At 40.5% G+C, this 24,392-nt stretch overlaps 1 protein-coding gene across 2 annotated transcripts in view; it reads right to left on the bottom strand.

Annotated features, from left to right (window-relative positions):
• The window catches only part of LOC117237616 (RNA pseudouridylate synthase domain-containing protein 2-like), a 174,690-nt gene that overhangs the window by 13,743 nt on the left and 136,555 nt on the right, over positions 1-24,392 (bottom strand). For both annotated transcript variants that reach the window (XM_033501766.1, XM_033501765.1), the window contains one exon: positions 17,952-18,174. In XM_033501766.1, coding sequence (XP_033357657.1) covers positions 17,952-18,174 — 223 coding nt within the window. The remainder of the gene's footprint in view (positions 1-17,951; positions 18,175-24,392) is intronic.

Raw genomic sequence — 24,392 nt, 5'->3', positions numbered from 1 at the left:
GTCTTTCCTCGTATAAGCTCGTGTACGTTCTCGGCGAGTTCAATTACACGTTCCATCTACCTAATGCATTCCTTGAAACTGCGCTAGTCGTCGCGTGGCGTCGGCACTCTTTCGCTTTCGAAGACAATAAGAAAAACACCGCGAAGCCTTCTTCTTCCGCCTTTCTGCCACGTACCTTTTTCCAATGCTCTCTGCGGCGCTTCATCCTCCATTTCGTCGCTTCTCTCTTTCACCGTACTTTCGCGCTTTCTCTCCTCTTCCTTCTCTGTTTTTCCTTCGTTTTCGTGTCTTGGCTCTTCTTCCGTTTTCTTCCTTTTTCACTCTATCGCCGCGTGCACCGACTGTTTCCTTCTGTTTGTCGGCGAAGGAAAGTATCGTTGGGGGGACGCTTCTCCCTTCTTTCCGAGACGTCTCTTTGAATAATTCAATTCGCGTCCGGGTAATTTCTAGGGGTTGTCTTTCGGTCGACTCGAGTGCGAGACGATTCCACTCTGTTTTCGAAACGGCGCGTGGCGAGTGGATTTTTTTGGAGGAACGACGGTCGTTGAATTGAATTTTATACGGTCGTTTTTATACGAAGTGTCGGAGAAGAAGGGACATTTATAAGGTGTGGTCGTAGCATTTAATTACGAAATCGTCGTTCGAAGCTTACTCCTCGAGTTACAAACAATTTATTTTTACGTTAGAAATACGCTAGTAGTTGGACGAGTCGACGAATCAGCTGACTGATCGCAGAGATTATCAGATTACGATGACTTTTCAGAAGGTAATTCAATTTCTTTTCCCATGATGTATCGTTGTCCGATAAAATGGATTCCAGAGCAAGTTTCTTACTTGTAATCCAATAATTACTTTGGTCGAAATAAGACACCATTATGATTAAACAACGAAGAAGCTCGAGCATCGACGGTGGAAAGGAATTTCTTCGAAAGTTTCGGATCGCTCGGCGATGAGGTATCAGCATTACAATTAAAAGTTGAACAGCATCTTGCCAGCGAGATCGATTCGTCGCTTCCCTTTTTGTTTAGAATGTCGTCGAATAAAGAGACCCTTGGGAACTGCTCGTTTCGATCGAAACTTCCGCATGTTTCGTCCGATAGATGTATTTCGAAACTTAATTTAGCTGACATATTTCCATAGTTTTCTAATAGTTTCACGAAAGCACAGTCTCTTTCGTTTTGTTCTGTCTTTGAATTGTCATCTTCTCTATGCAAGATACGGCAGATCTAAGACACAATTTGGTGTTAAAAAAAAAAAAAAAAAAAACAGATTAGCTACAACGTGTACGAAGGTTTTCATGGCTGACTGTATATACTTGGTTATTTTTAATTGATAATTATCTGACGTACATTTACTTCGAATAAATATCTTTCGAATCGCAGAAATTACTTTAAGCACTTTCACGAGTTCTCGCGAACTCCGTTTCTTCCACAAACAAACGTGGTCTATTTCGAAACTATTGTTTCCTCTTTCAATAAATCGCGCGAACTCTTCACGCCTGGTCGAGAAAGAAGTCGTTGGGACTCTGTTTCGCGCATTTGGCCCGATCGACTTTTGGCAGCGAATCGATCTCGGAAGGCACAGATCGACATATTTATTATCCTTCGTTGCTTAATTTAGCGTTCTGGGGGATACGCGTGACGGAAATTGACGGCTGTTAAACAAACGTTGTAGGATAATGTCCGTACCGAATGGAATCTTCGCGCATCAGTTCGTTTCGCAGAGTCGTTACATAATGCCGGATTAAATCGAAGGAGGTTTTGTTGTAAATAATTTCAAGATTTCTCGCCGTAAAATTACAACACAGAACCAAGGGAGCGAGTTCTCGCGAGAAAATGGCCTGACGTGTCTTAAAAATATTTCCTCTCGGAATAAAGAGAAATATTTATCTTCCATTCTCTTCCGTTATGGTACATCTAGCATGGTATTCTTTATTTCGCGAAATGCGTGCAGGATGTAACACGCAAAGTACACACTGTAACTACTCCGTTAATGTCTTTCCTTTTTCTCAGAGATTAACGCGCCAACGGTTACGCAATACCGCAATACCGAAATAAACTTTCAATTACTTTCAGTTGTATAATTATCTCCTTCGTAAATTTTATTACAGCACGCTGCATTTTAACACTACCGATAGTTAACACGAAGCTATTTCTACCAAGACCAGTGAAGATGACTGGCCTTTAAAAAATACGTAATAATAGAATATTTTTATATTTATCGATTTATTACTTTCTTACAGAAGCAATTCCACGTTATGTAGTATATTTTTGGTATTGTTAATCCATCTGGGACCATCGTCCCTAAACGAGGGTCGACACATTTATAAAATTGTAGAACCAATCATTTTCACTGCTATGGTATTTCCAGTATCAGCATCTAGAGATCTAACGATCGATCCGGAATTTTCCTGAAAACTGATATCGTCGTATCGAGCGATACGCGGTAAAAATTTGAAAAACGTGTGGCAATTTGTACAAAGCGAGGAAACTGGTTAATCGGGCTTCGATAAAGAGATCGCAGCACCCTTTTACACTTTGACAAGTACCAGGCATTTTGACTGGTATTGGTACAAGTGGCCTTGGTACAAAATTATTTTCAGTTCGAATACATAAAAGACAAAATAAAATTCATTATATAATTCTTTTAGTTATCGTTGCGAAAGTCATTACATCACTGCGGAGAAAAAATATAACACGAAGTGGGAATTTTAAAATAAAATTGTAAAACCGGTCGATTCGACTGCTGTGGTAGTTCTAGTGTTAATAACGCGAAATTCAATCGTACAGCAACGTTATTGCGAGGAAATTTAGTATATATATATATTTGAATGAAATTAATCAATGTTTAAGTAAGAAAACAAATACGAGAACACGCACGGTTGTTTGAAGAAAAAGGAGAAACGCGCGAATGTGCTTCTAGATGTTGCAGCAAAACGTTTCTAATCGAGCTTGATTGGCAGAGGTTTCCTCGCTCCGTCTGCTTTCTCTGTGAAACGTGGCTGATAGAACTGGGAAAATTTCATGCAACGGTATTACGCGGATATTTCGAACTAACCACAGAAACTAAAACATTTACGCTGGAATACAGTCGATCGCGTTTAATATCGAGTACACGCTATATAGTACTTTAACGTACTAGTAAATTAAACGTTAACAAACTGACCGACAGATGTAGTTGTTTTTGGTCGAATTAATCTTAAATTTGGCTGCGTTATATCTTTTTTGCGACAACATCGGGAAATTTGTATTTCCATTAGCGCTAATTACCACGAATAAAATTGTACGACGTCTGAAAAAATGTCAGCCTCGAAAGAGTTGATAAACTTCTCCCTATTAGAATTTACTTTTATTTAAAAAAAGGAAAAATATCGAGAGCTTTAAGCGACTGTAACTCGACGAATCGAACGGGTGTAAAAGAAGATTTTCAGAATATTGCGAAGGATAGAGTTAGTTGATGGTTGCAACGGTGACAGATTGATCTTTGTTGAAATTAACACGTTTCTTCCAGCTTGGGAAAGCGATTCAAAGTTTAGAGGGAAGGAGGACACGATTTCTGGGTGACAAACGACGTCCCGACCTTTCGATTCACCACCTCGCCAGATAACCGCACAGGAATCGACCACGAGTATCCCTTATCTCGGCAAGTTTGCCCCGCGGTTATCGGGGTCGAACCGGGGACGAAGCTCCTTTGGCTGTGCGATCCGCAATTGCTCGAGTTATGATGGAACTAATCGAACTCGGTGGCCCGTTTGCGGAGCCACCGTCAAGCAATGAGTTCGAGGTCGGTGAATTGTTAAAAATTTAGCCGAAGTAGCGTGAAAGGAACGGAATAATAAATCGAGCGAAAGTGCAACGAATAAACGGAATAATACAAAAGCTGGCAACTCGGAGAGAATATGGAAATGTTGCGAGATAACAGTTGTTTGAAATTTTAATTCTTCCAGCGATAGTTTTCGATCCTGTGGAAAGATGTAGCGTACAAATTGAAACGAAATATTCCGAAACGAAGTAAGGTTTCTTTCGCAATTAGTAAGAAATTTCTTTCGACGATTTTCGAATGGAAACCTAACGGCGATAAATTCAGGATTCGAAGGAAACTAACATCGGAGAAAATCCAGTGTTGGAGAGTATAATTCTCGGAGGGATTCCATTTTGTATCCACCGTGGACGATCGGTCCGTTTCCGCCGCGAACAACCAGTATCTGGATTTATTTCGGGAGTCAGGCCGGACAACGCGGAATTACGAAAATGCTTTTCGAGCTCAGGGACGAGGTTCGACGTCGGTCTAGTCGTGATCTAATAATTAGGCGCGACTGCTTTTCGAGATCGCGAATAATTGGCCGACGATAGCTGCTGACACCACGGAAAGATTTACAGAATGTCGCCAGCTTATACTTGTAAGCGACTCGTTCAAACGCTACATCGACCGTTGCTTTATCGTCGTCATGAATTTAAATACTTGTACGTAAGAAATGTTTCCACGATTCTACGTGATATTTGGAAATTCTCAGTGAAACGACGCTCGGTTTGCAATTCATATTTTCACGTTCTTATGATTCACATTGGATTTTCACGAGTAATTAGCGTTTTATCTCGCAAAAATTTTACTCAAGGGGACGACTTTTAATCCATCGATATTAACGAAAAATATCAATTTGCAAGAAATCAAATAAATATACGAGGATACGACAATTCGTATCAAATCGATGATAATTTGTCTGTAAAAACAATGTCGAAGGATAAACGAGTACCATATTACGAGTTCCGGATAGCGCTGAATAATATTTTTACGATACCTTATCTGGTGAACAAGAATGAAGAATCGAAGAACGTCGATTTAATACTCGTGCGATTTATCGACGATTCGTGAGCGACCGTTTCACCGATGTACCGACTAAACCCGTGTGAAACAGCCGTGCATATTTCATTGGAGATGCATGTCACGTCGGTATGCGACCCGCGTTAAATTTGGAAGGCGTCGTAGTTGTAACACGGTGAGTGTTGCACTTTTCAAATGTCAGCCGATGCGACACGGCGACGCGTCTAGACCGTCTAACGCGACGCTTCTCCATGGAAATTCAATATTTCTATCGAGTCTAACACGGCCTTTTAATTCCGTTGCCAATCCTCTCTCCACTTAATGGTCGCCTTATAGACGCGCGACTAACGACAAAAAGATTTTATTTTATTATCACGATGGCGAGGTAAAATTTTTAGCAAAAATTTAATTAAACCGCGAAATTTTCTGCGCGAGATCAGATAGTAGCGACCTTCCTTGTCTCGAATAAATGCTACAGATAATCAAGGAAATAAGCGAAAGACTTTGTACATTAACCCTTCGCACTCCTACGTCGAGCGTGACTCGGCATCAGTTTTTATCTCGGGAGTTCCTTTGTCGAGTCCCACCTTCTTTTGTGAAACGTACGAAAGAAAACCAGAATTGCGTCTTGGAAATTGTTTCAAGATATATCGTACACTTAAAAGTTACAAAATATAACAATAGTGCGAATAAAACTGCTATTTAAGTGAATTTCTTTCTTCCTTTGTTTAATTATTTAAATTGTCTTATTTTTTAGTCAAAGTAAATTTCAAATAAAAACGTCTAAAAGCGTCGGGAGCTGCTGATAACGAAATTGAAATAAAATTCGCAGTGCAAAGGGTCGATGATCGTCTCGCGATGCAAGGAATGCGCTTAGTCATTAACGTATAATTTTACTAAAATATTTGATATCAGACGCGATTAAAAAGTGCGAAGCAAGATACGCGCGACCCACGCTACAGAAAATATAAAAGATCCAAGAATACGAAGAAGAGGGCAAGGTTTTCGGTACTTTTACCTGCGTCAAGCGCTACACGCGAAAACCTAGAGAGGATGCGATCAGAAGCGTTAATTCCGCCCTCGTTCGCAGGGAGACTGATCCTACGACAACCGCCCTCGTGCATGTCCCTGGCGACACGGAAAATTGGGTAGGATAATTCAATTAGCCAGAAGCGGTTCCGTGGTCGAACGATCCGCTTCCGTCGGACACGTCGTGCAATTTCGCACGAGAGTAGCCTTTAGCAATGAATTAGAAACGCATTTAACCAGCTAAACGGAAGACAAGCCATCCCCTTCCGTTCTCAATTTATGCTGTTTCGCGTTCACGATTGTTTCATTCGAGAACAAAGCTCTCGCTCTCGTGTTTCACGAATAAAAAACATAGATACCTTTCGTGTCTACGAACGTTTTCATTAATTGCGTCGATCGAACGCCAATTCGAAAGCACTCGAAGCGTAAGAGACTAGCCCCGCTGCGATTACTTATTCCAGCGGATGGATTATTTAAGGAATAAAAAAAGAATGGAAAGAGAAAGGAAAGAAGAGGATACGCAGAATAGTAAACTAAGAGGGTGGAGGACGCGCTTTTCCGATTATTCATTCTCTTCCTATCGACGTTTCATTATGTTCGTGGAAAATTCGAGTAGCGTCTAACAAGACCAACCTTCCTTTGGACGCTCCGAAAAGCTGCAGAAACTGCGGCGTAACGAATAATTGGACGAACGATGGGTCGTTCCGTAATGCAGGAAGATAAAGAATCTTTGGTTGGAGCAATTAAACGCACGCCAGGGATGATCCGTGAAAGGACAAAGCTGCGCGCTACATCTGCTTGGTAGTCAATTACCTTGATCGGGCAAAATGGGAAATCGAGAATCAGATTATTAGCAGTTTCAATGGTTGCAGTTGTTCTTGACAGATACAGAGAACTCCGCGTCAAGATCGTCTTTAGCTGTCGATACTCCTTTAGACGTGACTTTTAGACGTTGGATGAAAGAAAGTTCAAAATTACTACTCTTATATTACAGCGATTTTCTGCCATCTTGGTCATTTATTTCCACGAAGCTAATTAATCTCTTCATCGATGCGTGTTCCGCGATATCTCGAAACTGTTTAAGAATGAAACATTTTAGGGCGGTTTTACAACTACGAGATGCAGCGTACATCAATAAAACTTGCATACGCTAAATGTTTATACTTTCACGAACATCGCCGTACGCCTATTCGCTGATTTTATCAAATGCAATTCCATCCCACAAAATTACGATCGTACGTTTCCTCTGGTTTACCTTTCTTTCGTGCGACGTAGCTGCCTTATCGGTACCCCATTTGGGACACGTTATTTTTACTCGCACAGCTGCATAAAGATCCGTCGACTCGTTAAGCGACGTTTAATCCACGCAGCGGGAATAAGAATCGCGGGTTCGCGATAAGAGTGTATCTCAGCTCGCTGAATAAGTGGTCTACAAAAGTGTTATCGCGAAACGCGAGGTCGAGTGCCAAGGCGACCGGTTAGAATGGCGACGAGAGCCCGGGGAAGGTTGTGTGCACGGAAAGTTAAACGGAAACTGTACTTGTTGCTTGAAATTGACGTAGGGTCGGTGACAATGTTTGGCGGAGGTGGTTGCCAAGAAATACAACCGTCCATCGGCGCTTCTCCTCTGTCAGAAGCTGGAGGAGAAGGAAGAGGAGGAGGACTTGGTCGTAGCCACGACATCTCCTGTACGCCGCCCCGTTACGGAAGCGAACTTGTTGCTGAATTTGGCAGCCAGCTCTGGAACTTGCGGAAGAGGAGCACGGCTGGTGGCTCCGGAGTTGTTGCCTCGTGCGCCAATCCAACCCTTGAATTTATGCCCTTCCCTCGTAATTCCGTCCACTGTCTGGAAATTCCATCTCTCGCTAGAAAATGTTCCACTGGTAACCACCGCGGTAAAATATCCCAGTGAATTTCGTCGAATTACTGGTTTTCGCTGGCTTTGGCCGTTTCGCGGATATACCTGCATCGTCAACTTTCATTCGTTATCTCATTTAAGGCACGGCTTTTAGGCGTGTTTTTACAGCTCTCTTCCGGTTCTTTCTCCGTCCAGTACTTTTCCACGCGAGGGATACGTCGACTCTTTTTCGAATTTTATTTTTACAAAGTTTCATTCTCTGCAACCTTTTCGGATTACCATGTTTTCATGTTCTCCTCTGTTGGTCTTTCGTTTTCCTTTTTTACGCTCGCGTTTGTACCGCGCGTTAATTCCAATAATTATACGTGATAATTGGAATATCGTACGTTGTCGGATGATATTGACATATCGATAATAATTAACATTAGTTGGTATAAATGAAGAGGAATGTGATCGAAGATGGATGAAAATTGGTCGCGTAAATGGACTCGAGTGACGTTACGATAGTACCTAGCTTTTCGTCGAATTGCATCTTCGATTTACACGAATGATAGATAATTGTATAATTTGAGGCAATAACAATATATACGATAAGAAAGAAAGCCACCAATTATTACGAATCCGAGCAGCAATACATTTACAAGTATCAGCCAATCCGAAGCTATTCTTTCGACGTTTGTCGGACAAACAATGACCGTTTTAAAAAATCGTCGCGGGACAAACGACCCTCGGCGAACAAAACGCGCAATTTTGAAACAAGTGGGGAGGAAAGGGGGCCGATTCGAAGCGAAATCCGCGATTTCATTCTTCCCGATCCGTCCTTTCTCGGTCATTTCCTTTTGTAGTGCCGATGGAGGCACGATACATCGAGTCCGCGCGCGCTCGTTCCTCCATTTTCGCGGCGTACAACGAACAGAGAAACGTAGACGGGACAATGAGGCCGGAGTTCCCACGGAATAGTCTGCAAATCGAAGGAACATGGCACAAAAGCGACTTGACCGGAACGGGCGCGGGGAAACCGTTACGGAACAAGCAGGAAACGAGCTTTGGGATATTTTTTAACGTTTGAAAAAAAAAAAAAAGGAAAGAAGAAAGGAAAAGAAGAAAGGAGAAAGAAAAGGAGCGAAAGGACGGAAAAGAAAAGAAGAAACTCTTCGTCTTTCAGTGTCGAGTCCCTTTGTGAACGGCGTATCTGTTCGTACTCGTTGATTTTCTTCTGTTCGTCGAGGAATCGCGAAGGTACTGACGAGCAATCTTTGCGCGACAATGACGCGATCAACTGCTTCCTTGCTTTATGACAGCGCGTGAATGAGAAAATACGAGACACGCCCGTGATATGTAACGTGGCACCCGAGTTAATATACGGAACATACTAGCGATCGTAATATAATCGACGAGCAATAATTCTTTTATATTTTCCTCAAATTTAAGAAGCATTTCACCGATAGAAAAATACGATTCAATCGACGATGGTTCGAGGAACGTAGTAGACCCGACGTAGTTGTTTAACGCTCAACCGTAAAACTGGACAAAATTCCAGTATACAAAACCTTGGAGATTTTTCTAATTTCGCTGCTGCTTAAATTTCCTATCGGAGGTATCGAAGCAGGAAAATTACACGGAAGCCTGTAAACCCTTGGCGCTTCCGTTATTCGGAAAATTTCAATTCCAGCGTTAAATACACCCCAGGCTTAATTCGATTCAGGACGAGAGCGGCAAGTTACTAGAACGAAGATCGATCCCCTAGACGAGCGATGCGTGAACGGCTGCGTGTGCAAAAGGTCGAAACTCAGAAGGGTTGATATCTACGATCTCGCGCACCAGGTCTGCCTATCAGGCTCTTGCTTCTTCGCGAGTAACAGATACCGTGTAGCTCGAAAAACAAGCGACTTGCGATCCTTGCAGATATCATCGTGCACCCGGTCCGAGCTAATAAATCAACCTGTCACCGAGCTTCAGCTTCGTCCTCGACCCGCAACACGCTCGACCCATCCCTTGCCACTCGGTTTGACTTACCAGCGGACCAACGACGCCAGTGCATGCCGGCAACCCTCTATCTTTGAGGATTAACCAACGCCAACCAGCTTCGTTAAGCAAGCTGTTACGTCACTTCTCTCTCTCTCTCTCTCTCTTGCCTCCTTTTGCATCCAAGATTTTGTTGTAATCTGAAGACTAAAGGAATTCAGCTCCGAGGAGGAACAAGTTTTGAAACAAGTTTCGGCAGGAGTTTCGAAACGGTAACTCGTAAACTGGAATAATCGAATAATTGCGGCGAATTCAAGGAGAGATAATTTTAGGTGGAGTATCGATCACGGTTTGAGAGATTTCGTAGGTTTTCCAGGTTCTCGAATTTTGCAGTTGCGCATTTAACGATAGAACGGAGGCAAGGTAATTATTCAGGACGTTTCAAATTGCGAATCGATTGGATCGTAATGTTCGATAATCGCGAAGAGAAACGGAAAGACGGAAAAATTCGACGAGGGGAGGAAAAAATATGGTACGAGAAATTTAAGAACCGTCTGGCGAGATAATAGTGGATGTTAAATATTGGACCACCAGAGAAGCTTGTATACGCATACATAGGTAAAAAAATGAATTTGAAGTTGACATGGATCGATAGCCACGAGACCATGAAAACTTTTCTCTATTCGACCAACCGGTGCGAATCAGCTGTCGCGTCGTCCCATAAAATGCATGCTCCAAAGAGGATTTCGAAACAGAAACGTTCAATCACTGGTCCCGACATAATTTTACTTTTACCGCGTGTTTTTTATTTTCTACTCGAACTACTTGTCCCTTCGTACGTCCATTTTCAAATGATACATAGTACGCATATGCAGGAAGCGTCCGATTAAAACAAACGCGGCAATTAAAACAAAAGGTCGTTCAAGTATCTGATGAAATAAAACACAAAAATGGTAATAAAAAATATTCATAAAAATGTAAGAAACCATTGAAACGCTTTTAAGACGATTCGAAGAAATTTCTTTCGTACTATTATTAATTAATAGGAAAATAATTTTAAGAACGGCAGTTTCTAGAGCGATTAAATTTATCGTATATTTTGTTTCAAGTTCTCCGTTATTCGATAGAACGAATAAGAGATTGGAAAATATTTGAATACGACTGACGGAGATAATTGGCCATTCTACCTTGGAATTACGCTTCGATGAAATATGAATTAGGCGTACACGCACGTACAAACGGAAAGAAGTTAAAGCCGACTTTTTAGAAAGCGAAGCCTGCTATCGAAATATTCTGGTTTATGCTTTTGACTCGTTTCTTCGTGTAGAACCGCCGTCTTTTCGATCCTACATGTATATACGTACGCGTGCGTACGCGTGTAAATTATGAAAGCCATTCGAACGAAATCGCACGATCCGTATTGGAAAAGCGTCGCCCCGTTATAAACTGGGAATTCCAACTTCGATGGATCCGCAAATATTACGCCGGAATCCATCGATATTTCTGGCGCTTGCCGATTTCGTCGAATCGCGCTCCGCAAGATTAAAGGCTCGACATTTAATTTTATTATCAACGAACGTGTCGGCCATCTGAATCCTATTGACTGCGAACCGAAACGATAACGAGCAGCTTATGCGAATTTTGAATCGTTCTATCTCGATGTTTCTATCAATTTTTACCGTCAACATTTGCCAACTTTTACGCAAAAGTTTTATATAGAAATTTCAATTTTCATTTGTTACAGCGTGTTAAAGCACACAGCATAACACATACTCTCCTCATCTTTAATCTGACTACACATAAAAATACAAATTGTGCTCTAATCTTTTATCGTCGTCCGTTAGATCAATAAATTAAATTAAATTAAATTAAATTACATTGAATTAAATATAGCCCCCGTTCCCATAAAGACTCTGTTAAATTTTTCTCAACAACAAATCGAGATGTCTTTGAAAAGAATCTCTAGCGGGACAGGTGACAGGAACAATTTATCATCGGGACGAGCATAAATAAATTCGGTCAACGAACAATTAATCTTTCTGCAATTTTCGAGCTGATCCTCCAGGGCTTCTGGCTCGTGTCTCGTCTTACAATATCGTGTGTCCATCCAATAGCCGACTAATGCATGCGGAAACTAATTCGGTGTCCTCATGAAATGCAAATTCTCTGGGAATACAGGCAGACAGCGGCATCTCGGGATCCTCGCTGTTTTTAATCGAGTCTGCGACAACATGAGAGGACATTGTTGAGGGGTTGATATTCCCCTGTTGACGTACACCTTTTGCGTTTAGGCGGCAGGAAAACGCCAATGATCGTTTCAAGTTTCAAGAATTCGAAAATTTAGAGAATTCGAAATTTAGAAAATGTTAAAAGATACAAAAATTAAAAAGCTCGACGGTAGAGATGTTCGAATGTTGAAGAATTGGGGAAAGAAGAAGGAAAAATTGCGTTAAAGAATGCGATCGGTACAAGTATGGATCGTCGATGGAATTGTTCGTTAAATGGTAGAGGACGCATCTAGTTGAACGAAACTGATTCCGTTCGAGCAATAGATTCTGATAAAAGCATGCAAATGTAGAGAGTAGGGGCACGTTTATGGGGTCAATCCAATTTACGAGTCGCGGGATAGTAAATTCGAGTCACTGTTATCCCGGTATCTAGTCGGAAAACATGTAAACGCCACGCGTCGAATTATGTTTATACCGTTTTATGAACTTCTCCTTCTTCAAGAGAAATTCGAAGAAAATTTTCAGACAATTTGAAAAACGTATCTACCGTACGTTTGATTTCTACGTGTTAAGCACGTTGATTTTATCGAGCTAACCGTAATCCTTTTTTCGAAAAACGACAAGCGCGTTCAAGGATAAACGAGTTTCGTATAAAAGTTACTCGATATTAACCCAGATATCCTTGAGTACTTTTTTACGATACCTTTCACGACACTTTTTAAAATATTGTTATTTTCCTTCGTTTTAATGGTTGAATCAAATATATTAACCATGTTCGTACGTTATTTGTTTATCGTTCATCCGTTATTTCCGTTATTTCATCCATATAAAAAAATAACGTTATTGTTAATTTATTAATCAAATATTTGACTATCTCGAATAACAATATGAAATCAAAAGTTTTATGAAATGCTGAACGCAGAGAATGTAGAAACAGTAAAATACGATAACCTTGCGATTATTCATCCAGCAGCCTCATAGTTATATGCATTTAAATGAAAAATATGTATTCCAACGTAGTCATCCGCCATTAAAAAGTACTTTGTCGCTGATACAGTCGGAACGCGAGTGGAAGACAGAGCTGAAACGCTCGCTCGTTAAACATCGTACGGAATAATAAGCGTGGAAAAGCCAAGCTCTAATAAACTGCTCGAGGAACACTCGAAACGTGATTAAAGCGCAGTTGACGTTCCGCCTGATCTTGCACCTGTAGCTCGCTCTCTTCCTTTCCCTCCGGGGAGCAAACGAAATTCGTCCGTAAATGGACGGAATTAGCGCTACCCTCTTGGTACGCGATCCACGAAACTTTGGTCCTCAACCTGATGTTTGACTATTCCTTATACGAACTGGCTTCTACTTGAAATTCACGATACAATTGCGAATATTTATTGCAGTGATAAATTCCAAGTTACGGGCAGCGTGGCTAGAACGAGGGAAAAAAATGCAGTCGAGAATATAAAATATGTAGATACATTTTGCGCAAAGATACGCGCAGGTAATTGATTTTCTTTGTTCAAAAGCATCTTGCCTCCTTTCGGATCTTTCCGGATTTATGCTTTGACGATTAAAACTCGCGCGCTTTCAAGTTCGATTAATCGTACGATTTCCCACTACAGTCCTTCCACGAAAATTCCATGATGTTCCATCCGCAGCTCGTAAGACGTTCTTTCACGACCAAATCCATCCAGAAAGAAAACCCGTTAAACTCTTTCACCACTTTTTCTTCGCTTGCGAAAGTGACGAGCGAAATTAGAAGTTGCCTCGTTGCACGAGGATTTTGAAACGACCAAGTTGCCGAACGGAGATTAAGCGACCAGATAGCATTAACTCGTCGAGCAATATCAAGTTTCTGCAAGCATCGAGCAAAGAGCATTAACTCGAGAACGTTGAGTCGCGAGTTTCGCGAATCTGTCGGTACAGCATAGTGTTCTTCAAAAATTCAGCTTCGGCGAGCCGAGAGACACGCAGCGATAATTCCGTCCCGATAAAACGTATCTACTCGATCGTTGGCAAATTTATCGTAGAAGAGACTTTCAATTTTAACGCTTTAACCACTCTCGCTACCGACAAATGTGAAACCGAACGTAAATCATCGCAAATACAAACGATCGTAATTCAAAGAAAATCACTTTTAAAATCAAGCGACGTCAGACGAAACGAACGATCCTACGATGAATTCTAAGTAGCGTAGAAACATCCGGACGACGATATCGAGACTTTTTCCAAAGAATTTCGCACCGAGTAACAGAGAATGGCGGCCTCGGCATCGGGCAATTAATCCAAGAATGCCACGGCAATTAACAGCGCTTATCGTTCGAAAACGATCTTTCCATCGAGAGTGACGTCAGTATCCGCGTCTTATTGTCCGCGACGAGTAACAGGCTGACCCGAATCATCTATTCTCGAGACCTTCACCCGCGAGGAACGGCTTTCCTGTTGATCGAGGAGGCCTTTTGTGCAATTGCGAGAAGCAGTCGCGATCCGAGCGCGATTTCTACGCCGCGGGCGTACCATGTGGCTTCTCGCCTGGCGATTAAAATGGCAGGCGTTGCACACGAGGCAGCGAACGCGCTCGGTTTCGCGCCACTGGCCTGAATATTATGCGTGACCGAGGAAAGGAATCCACGTAGTCGATGAAATAAATTCAATGTCACGCGATTTAGATGCAAATCAGACGGTTAATAAAAGAACGAAGGTTAATATTCTAGATGGAAGAATGAAACACGAGGCGACCTCGAGCAAACTTTTTTATTCGACGGACGAGTTAATTAGCCGCGTTTCCGTTCACCAAGAAAATGATATGGCACAAGGAGGATAGAAACGACAAACAAATATCGTAAGCTCGTAAATTCTCCAAACGTCGAAACAATTTTCCGAATTATTTCGTTCGATGAGTTGGTCATAAAAAGATTCATTGATCCCAAGAAAATGGACGGATCCTAATGGGCGAGGAGAACGATTCTACGTAAGAGCCATGTTTCAGAGAAGCGGCGATGATTCTCTTATTATTCGATTTATCGCTATTTAATTCCTGTTAATCGATCTGATCTTGTATATCGAATTAATTTGCATGTACAAGGAATGGTATTTGCATATTCGAGCATGTTCGAGCATATTCTTGCAGCGTTGGATGAAAAGAAAATTGGATATGTTCCAAGAATAATAAGTAGATAATATTATGCTTATGAAGCTGGAATCGATTAACATTTACGTAGAAACTTCGAAGATAACATCTAAAAGAAGTAGAAATGCACGAACCTCGAATGTTCGAAATTGAACAAATTTTTATCAACGAAATGATTTCTCCCGCGCTGTTTAGATCGTGCTTTAAAGATCATTTAAAGACCAAACAGCGAAACAATATGTAAGAATTGTATAAACGAGAACGTAGAACGAGAAGGTTATTTTCACGGAAAAATTTTTAATACGTTTGTAAGTCGGTCAGCAAGCCAGGTAATTAGCGGCAACGCGCTTAAAAATTGATATTCAAGACCGAAGAGATGTATCATTAAAAGCATCATTAAAGACCTCTATAGAAACGAGTCCAACATGGAAGCAGGTCGATGTGTGGAACGTCTATTCAAAATCGGGACACTTATCGAATACAATTATCTTCGGAACGAAACAGCTCGCGATCTCCATCCAATTTCTCACTTTCTCTTTCTTCTCGATCGCAACGCAAACTCGAATCGCTATTTTTAATGGACCATAGATAGATAGACGGCGAATGTTTGTGCAAATAAAGTAAGGTAGGGTTATTCGAGTCAGAAGGATGTTCGAATCAAATTAAAGCTATTTGTCTCGTAATTCGCCATAATTTCTATAATCGTACATAGTCTATCTTTTTCTCGTAATCGACCATACGTCCTAAACATGGATTCTATGTATTTCTTTGAAGTACGTATATTTGTTGTTTTATTTTTCCAAGGTTTTCCATATGACTTGTGTATATCGCTTAAATCACTCGGTTGTCCAATTGCTTTGCTTCTTCTACATAAATAAAACGACGAATAGTGGCAGAATGGTTCACTTTTATTTCGCACGATATTTCTCTTGCTGTTTGTCGTGGATTATCTTAGCTGATATCTCTTGAAACATCGACGTTGACGAAATTTCGCGATCCTTCTCTCGGTTCGTTTTACAATAAAAAAATCCTCAACCTTGGATTTCGTGCAGTCACGTACGATTGACTTAATGTCCGTATAACCTTCCTCAAATATCAAATTAATTTTTCAACGGATCTACGGATCTTGCATAGATATGCAGCGCGTAATTTCATAATTGAATCACATCTTGTAGAAAACAGACAATAGTCTCAATATTTTTTCGTATCCGGTATTAGAAACGATATTATAAAATATTATAAACGAAAGAAATATACAAATTTTACGCTTAATCTCATAATTCGATTATATGTTTTGCCAAAATTAACCAACTGTTCTCGATATTTTTGTACATAGCCGTATGTGTAAAAACGTGTCCACCGACCGAATCTTTCTTCTCTCTGCTGTTTCTCTTTTTCACGGCTGTCCTTGAAATTCAAACACCGCTGCAAGAATCGCAATCTCGTGGCACACGATAACCGTGCTGATAATAGGAACCTGGTTGAGCGATGGCGCGTTTAACAGCGAGGCACAGATTCCTTTATATCCGTGCCAAGGATATCGAGGGACACTCCACCCTGCGGTTCCACCGTGAACGTGAGGATAACGCGCCGGTTTCTTGTTATTCGCACTTGGGAACACCCGTGCCAGCGATTTCCGTTCTTGTTCTTTCATCCGGTGACGGTCTGCCACCGATTTCAGTCAAGATAGGATAATACCTTCTTTCGGGATTATTGGCTGGGAAGATCGTTCGACTTTCGGTTATTAGGGGGAGCAGACGGATCTACGAATTTTCAGACGGCAGGAACTGGAAATGAAATGTAAAGATATTTCCGCGTAATTCTGATTTTCTCCTGATCGTTGGAAGAACGAGGGAGCGAAAGGGGTCTGTCAATGGAGATGGAAGGAATTTATCTTTGATTTCAGAGCCGAAGACCGAAGCTGTTTTCTTCGTGCCGAGTTACAGATTATATCGATGCGAATCATTTTGATAGAATTTTTTACGCAGCGATCGATCTCCACTACGATACAGTACAGAATATTTCCGATCTCTGTATGTAAAACATTTTAGAGTTTTAATCTCTGACAAGATCAATCCTTAAACTTTTTATTATTTTTCATACGATTCGCGCGAAACATTCCTAAGCTTGTAACGAAAATAAAATATCTCGGAGCTTTGAATCTGCAATGAAAGTAAAATGTGCCAGACTTTCGAATCTTTTAATGAAAATAAAACTGGTCGTCGGACGTTTGATAAACGTATTTTTGTATTTTTTCATAAACTTCTCCGAATACGTCGTTATCGTTTTCGCGAACTATTCAACAGCTTGTAGAATAACGAGGGGATGCCATTAAAAGGGATTCATTAAGGGATACATAATATCACGCAAGAAAAAAGACGACGAAGAAGAAAAGGAACGTGCGAGTTGCATTCGAGGAAAGTCTGGAAGCATAGAAAAATAGTGCTCGTTAAGCCATTCAATCCCTCCCCCTCCTGTTCCGCTCGGAAAAGAGTTTTATCTCGTCCCAGTTTACAGAATCGTCCTGTACAATTGCCGCGTTTCAAACGACGAGTAACGTAAGTCACTTCGGACAGGGATCCCTGCTTTTTGTTATCTTTCCTCCGCGTTTCTTTCGATCTATCATCCTCCATTAAATAGAATTTAACGCAAATGTTTCTTGTTCTATTCGACAACGACGATGTCCGAATGAAATCACATCGACTAGCATATGCTAGAAGCAACGGATTATGGTTGACTGTTTTATCGTTTAGAGAGAAATTCTCCGAGGATACTGTCGTGTTTGATCGCCATTCAGAAATTGCAAGCTTATGAGCGATAATAAAATAATTATGTCTCGAGAATATTCCCGATAATTCGATACTATTTTTAACGAACAATTTTCCAATCAACGGACAACAAAGTGGAAGGTACAAAGTTTTTTTACCTATGGACGACGTTGGCCAGCAGATCGTTGTGCCGTAATCTGTAATCGACGTCCACTTTTTGATAGTTCACCGTCAAAGTGCCTGCACGAATGCAACGTTCGTATTCTTCTGCCGGATGCGCTCGAAATTCTCTGGCGAATACCTCGAGGATCTTCTCGCCCACCCATCTTCCTTTCGTGAACGTGGTGAAGGTGAAGTAGTAAGGGTACACTTTCCGTAGGCCTGTAAATAAGCAAGCATCGCCTTCTAATTAAATTTACCTTTATGGAAAGTCCTGTTTAAATTACGACAATGTCTTGTACATAAATCGCGCAACTAATCTCTGATTAAATAGTCGAATTAATTGGTTCCATCAATTTAACAGTTTTGGGAACCGATTATTTTGTTCGAAAGATTTCGACTTATTACGTAAGATACGTCGAAATATTGCTTAGCCTTGGTATTCTGTAAAGCGTGGAAAGTCTAAGAATTACGACGAGTCGAAATAAAAACGTTTAAAACGGTCGAATTCACGCGATTAAAATAATATTCTGACACGCGACAGACGATTTGCACATAAACTTTGGCGATAATGGCACGTAAAAGCATTCGTTTAAAAATAATTTCATGCTGATTGATCGGCAGGTTGTGGCAGAAAGCAACTTGGACTCTGTCTCGATCCTTATATCCTGATTAATCGATCGCTCGTTAATTCATCGTCGAGTCTACACACTGTCGTTCGACACACCTCTTTAACGTGATCAAACGATCGTTCACCTTCTCACAACAACGATAAATCACGTCCCTTCAGCCTTGTATATTCCTTGCAACCTGAATCAACGACCTCGCTATGTAAATCCAAACTTGTGCAGAAATAAACCAACTTCGTCTCTCCGAGCGACCAATCACGTAATTCTCTACAATTCGCCGAAGCTCAAGTTGATCTCGCAGTATGATTCATAGCTGGCGGAATGTTCGAGGAAATCGAATTGAATCGTCGAAGAACGATCTGAACGCGGACGAAGTTTCGTTACGGCACGTACGGAGCGTGTACGACAGGTACAACGTACGTTTGCACGCCAGACAGCTGAATGAGCGTTTGTTTTAAACTAACGATCAATTTTCCTTGGGATTTTTTAACAAACATTCACGGACGTTAGGATACTGGCTTGTAATTACGTTTGAACTAGCTTTCCAATTTATAGAAACAATTTCCAACAATTAGCAGTTGACGTGTACAATTTCCTGATCTCAGATCTACAGAAACTGTTTAGGAAAATGTTAGAAAATAACAAATATCAAGAATATATGTATTCTACTCGTCTCGTATCCTAACTTCTATTCTCTAATCCTCCATATCCATGGATGTCATATATACAAAATCCGATACCAACATCCCACATCCAATCTTCTCTATTTCATTCCATTACTCCATTCCTTAGATTTTCCACCCATTATCTTCAGTCCCACATCCCGTTTTCCACATACCAGTTCGATAATCCCGTGTCAGACGTAAGACGAGTATGCGACGCGAAAGATATTTTCTAAGGATACTGGATGTGGGTTATAGAATATGAAAAAGAGAATATGAATTGGGCATGAGATATGGAATGGAGAGCCTTAGTGTGGCAAGTAAGATAAAATATGTACACGAGTTAGCGATACTAGTTATGGGGCACAGGGTATGAGATAAGGTGTATGAAATATGGAATGTGGGATGAAACGTGGTGAACCGTGGAACGGGCCTGAAATAATGCATATGGAATAATGGGTATTAGATTCTGGATATTGGATGTAGGATATGCGAATAGCGTGGGATGGAAATGGTGAGGTGTAACGCGCAACTTTTGAATACGTTTGCCTTAGTAGTTACGGAAAATGGAGTATTGGTTTTGGGATACACGATGCAAGATACGACGTAGAACGTAGAAGATGGGATATGGTATAGCGTTTGTGACGCGTGATCTAAATAACCGCGTACGTACGAAATCGTGTATCGCGATAGAAAATCACAACGACAGAAATAGAGGTGATAAGGGATGCGCGGCGCGTTCCAACTGTTTGCGGTGATCCCGTTATTATAATCTTTAAATAGTGACGCGATTGTTTCGTAATTAATTACAAATTGGCACAGCGGCCAGGGTACCGATGGTGGCTGACCGACCGAAAATAAAGCCGGTCGGTATCGCGCCAATCGCGTAAATCACAATAAAAGCCGGACAGCCGGCCATGATTATCCTCTCCGTCCCGTGACAGAGATGCGACGGCACTTCACGTCGCGTCGGATGGAAACGCCTCGAGCGTTCTCGTCGGACAGCAGTCCATCCTCTTGGCCCCGCTTCAAAACCGAAGTCTGGATTTTCAAGGATTATATTTCGCTTGGTAAAACGTTGAAGAGCTACGCGACCGGAGTTTCAGCGTGTTACGAGAGAGGGAAATTGATTCTTGCAACAGGACAGGTCAAAACGTGAACTTCAATATATTTATTTATCTTTGTCGAAGTAACTACTTCGTGAAAAACTTGAAATCTTTATTTATGTATATCCGTGACCTGCAGACTGCTATTACGCAGAAATATTCTAAATAAGAAGAGGCGCATATTATTGTACCCTTGAACGTACATTATGTTTTCGGTTGCAAAGTCTAAGAACAAAGGGACTAATAAACAAATTTCTATTTGTGTTCCCCGTAGCCTCTAGCCAAAGCTATAAGGTTAACCTTTTTGGTAATGTCTTTTTGCTATAAATACACGAACGTGTTCCCTATCATTCCATTGTTTAGTAACACTACGAGAGTAAGGATCTGAATCGGCATAAACTTATACTTACAGCGACGAGCAAAAGTGTAAACACACTTTTGTAACTATCCGACCGAATACAGTGTGCGATTTCACATGCTACTCTATCCCAAAATAAGTCGCGGTCTGCCGTTTTGCGAAGAAATTGGTGCACCAACTTACTTTTCTCTTATTCTTGCAACTATCGTATGACCGACACCATATCTCTCTGCAATTTGCCGCAACGACAAACCTTTATCGCACAAACAAGTAATACTGTTCTTTTTATCTTCACTAAGTGGCTTCATCTTGGATTAAGCATATCAAACTGAAAAGTAATCAAACGATGGTGTGGAGCAGTTGACTGCGAAACAGTGGACGATCAGTGTTTATTGACAGTTTTTCGTTTCCCTGACGTTTACACGCTATCATAAACGTTTCCGACGAATCCGATCGCTTGAAAAATTAGTCGTAGCATCGCCTTTTACATAAAATCAGCGCAGTGTGTTTACACTTTTACTCGTCGCTGTATACCTTTAATTATTTCAATATACTTTTCTATTACAAATTCATCCACTCGTTCTTCGATCAGTCAACCTCAACCTCGACAATCTTCAAACTGAACACAGTTTTAAGATTGTTCTATATTTTTGTTACCTCTTTTCTTCCGTTTTGTTCCTTTATATCTATCAGTTTTATTCGTTTATTTAAATTTGTTATTTCGTTCGTATTCCTCGTATAGTTTATTCTATTAATCTTTATTCGCTTATTGTATCTACTCTTTTCTGGCATATTTATTTAACTTTTTAAATTTTATTTATCCCTATCTTATTCCGTTATATCTACTTCTTTCATTCGTTGTATTTATCTTCCCTTCATTTTATTCTTCTCGTTTTATTTCTTTTCTCTTTGATGGGGAGTTGCGAATACTTGAAATTAATAATTAAAGAAAATAACGAAAACGAACGAACGGCGACTAGAATCTCGAACGTTTCAGACTCGAAGATAGACTTTCGGTGGAATTTTATTTTCTATGGAACTTTAAGTATTTGTCATATCTACCTACGATATGCTTTGCGATATGTTTGTATAGAATATGCAAATTTCAGTGGGTCGACGAGAAATACAAACGCATCACCTTTTAACTCCGGATTACCATATTAATATTATCGTTTATCATCGTTTCAATCGTTTAAACGAACAACCATCCTCCCGTAACGAAAGTTATGACAAATTTTAAACGATTATGCATACACTGTGTTATAATTGCACGCGTAAACCCAGCGAATTAATCGTTCCCTACCATCGAATGCATTTGTAATCTGACGCTCCGGACGAATCAATATAAACTAAATGCAACGATGGACCATTTTACATAGAACGAAATAAATAACAAAGGAAAACGTGATAATTTCTTGCATAAATATTTCGACCTAATCTTTTCTCCTTTGAATACACTTTTTCAAGATTTTATTAACGATTTGCAATTTCCTTTTGCTTTTTTCAACCCACTGCCGAGTAGAAATTAATCCAACGTTTCCATCGATCGTTCCTTTCTTTCCTTTACCTGCACTCGTACTCGAAACACTCGTGTATTCGTATTGGATTGCTTCTCGAGCACTCGTCGAATCGAACAAACCTCGCCCGGTTAATTTAGAACTTCTTACGTTTTTCGTACACTCGAACAATTGTACGGATTCTTTACCGCTTCATTTTCTGTACGGTTGCGAAGTGTTTAGTGGATAAAACGACGAATTGAACTAGCTGTAAGTTACGATAACCTTAACCTACTTTTTACCTTCCACAAGATATAAGTATTTACAACATAGGAAATAAAGCGAGGAATTTCTTCTACGGACAAAAGGGGTTCGCTTCTAAAAGCGTTAACGGATTAGAAAAATATAGAAAATGCTTTTGTTCGCTTCGTTAAAGACAACGGGCGATTAATTAAATATTGACAACTCTTTCGGATCGAAAGCTCATTAAACGTATTTACTTCGAGGAGTACTTGTTTATTTCTCTGTTGGAAATGGTTACAGAGAAAATGAACCCTTTCTTCTACATCGTAAAAAAAAAAACCGGAAAAAGCGAAGAAGGATTTCATTTCATTAGAGCACGTAAACGAAATTAGGTCTGCTTTTCGGTGACTGTTCGTCTGGAAAAAGCACGATCTTGTCTCCACTGGTCGGCCAAAAATTAATCCGACGCTTCAAACGGCCTGCAGTCGGAACTCGCCATTCGTAACACACAATTTCCGTCACGTCGATTTCCGCCGACAAGAAAAAAGACCGACGAGATAAACACGCCAGCGCGTTGATTAACGTTCCCGTTCAATCGACTCAAAGGATGCTTCTTCCTTGCTATTTACTCGTCCGCCGTTTCTCTTTTTATTTCACGAGAACTGTCTGGATATCTTCGAAGTTCGAAAGAAACAAGATTTTCGGAATTATCGACTCGAAAATTACTACATCGCGGAGGAAAGGTCGATGCCTTTATATTTCCGTGTTTCATATTTGCAAAATATAGATACAACGTGAAAGAACTTCAGAGCTCGAGGAGAATTTAATTATTCGAGCGATTACAACGTTTATGTTTTATTTTGTAGACTTTGATCGTTGTTTCGGACGAGTTGGCATCGAATAATAAATTAATAAAAATTGCAATTTCTAATTTCAGCCTCAACGATCGAGGTCTAAGTGTATCAGATATTTGAAATTCCAATTCTTTTCACCCAAGACGTAAAATTTTCAGATTATAAAACGCGCGTAGTAGCGCAACGCCATTGAAGCATCAGAGCGCTATGAAATGGATTCTTTTAATCGCCTCATTATCACCGAGGGCCCGTCCAAGGTGTAGTTTCAAAGGAAAGCACCAGAGACTCCATTCTCGCAATTAAAATGATTTTAATTAAACAGCTGGAAGCTGTTCGATCGGCTCGTCGAACCGGAACAGGCAGCAAGAAAGCCGTCTGTCGCGGATAAAAGCACAGGGCTTTTCCTTTTCACCGAAGGGAAAGATTACCCTGCAATTTATGGAGCGGCTTGAAGAGGGTGTGTCATCGAAGCGAAAGCCATCCCCTTGATTCTCCTCCCCTTTGCCTAGAAAAACGGAATCTTCCCTTAAAGCGAGGCTTGTTTGTAGTTGGACGCTCTAATTAATTGATACGCGGTTGATTAACGATCACTGCTGATAAAATCGACGAATATACAACATTTATTTCCATTAATCTTGTCTGATGTAAAACATTGAAATATTATCAAAAATACGGTGACTCGCGCTAACGTCCGAATATTTCATAGCATCTAAACATTGTTTAATTGGCAAAACTACATGCATTAAATTAATAAAATACCAGGATGTCTCTACCAATTGCAATATTTATTTCGGTACGTTAAAAGACAGTCAAGCAATTGGATATTATAAACGAATGTATAGGATAATGAGATGCGAAATAAAGTAGAATGTACAGATAACAAATTTGTTCGAGCGTCGTTATAATTATAAACTAATATTCGGAAATTAGGATAAATTAGAATAAAAGTTGCTACGCTATTTATACTCGATTTATCCTTTTACGCCCTACGAGTCCTTTCTCTAGAAAACCGCTCAATTTTATTTGATATATGGCGTCGTACGATATTTAATATTTCCATAAATTTCTTCCACCGATATAAAACATTTTCAT

This window comes from Bombus vosnesenskii, unplaced genomic scaffold, assembly GCF_011952255.1.
Source record: "Bombus vosnesenskii isolate JDL3184/JDL3185 unplaced genomic scaffold, Bvos_JDL3184-5_v1.1 scf7180000013383, whole genome shotgun sequence".
In the NCBI taxonomy this organism is placed as follows: domain Eukaryota; kingdom Metazoa; phylum Arthropoda; class Insecta; order Hymenoptera; family Apidae; genus Bombus; species Bombus vosnesenskii.
The sequence above is the reverse complement of the archived record's forward strand: the minus strand, read 5'-3'. Positions and strand labels throughout refer to the sequence as shown.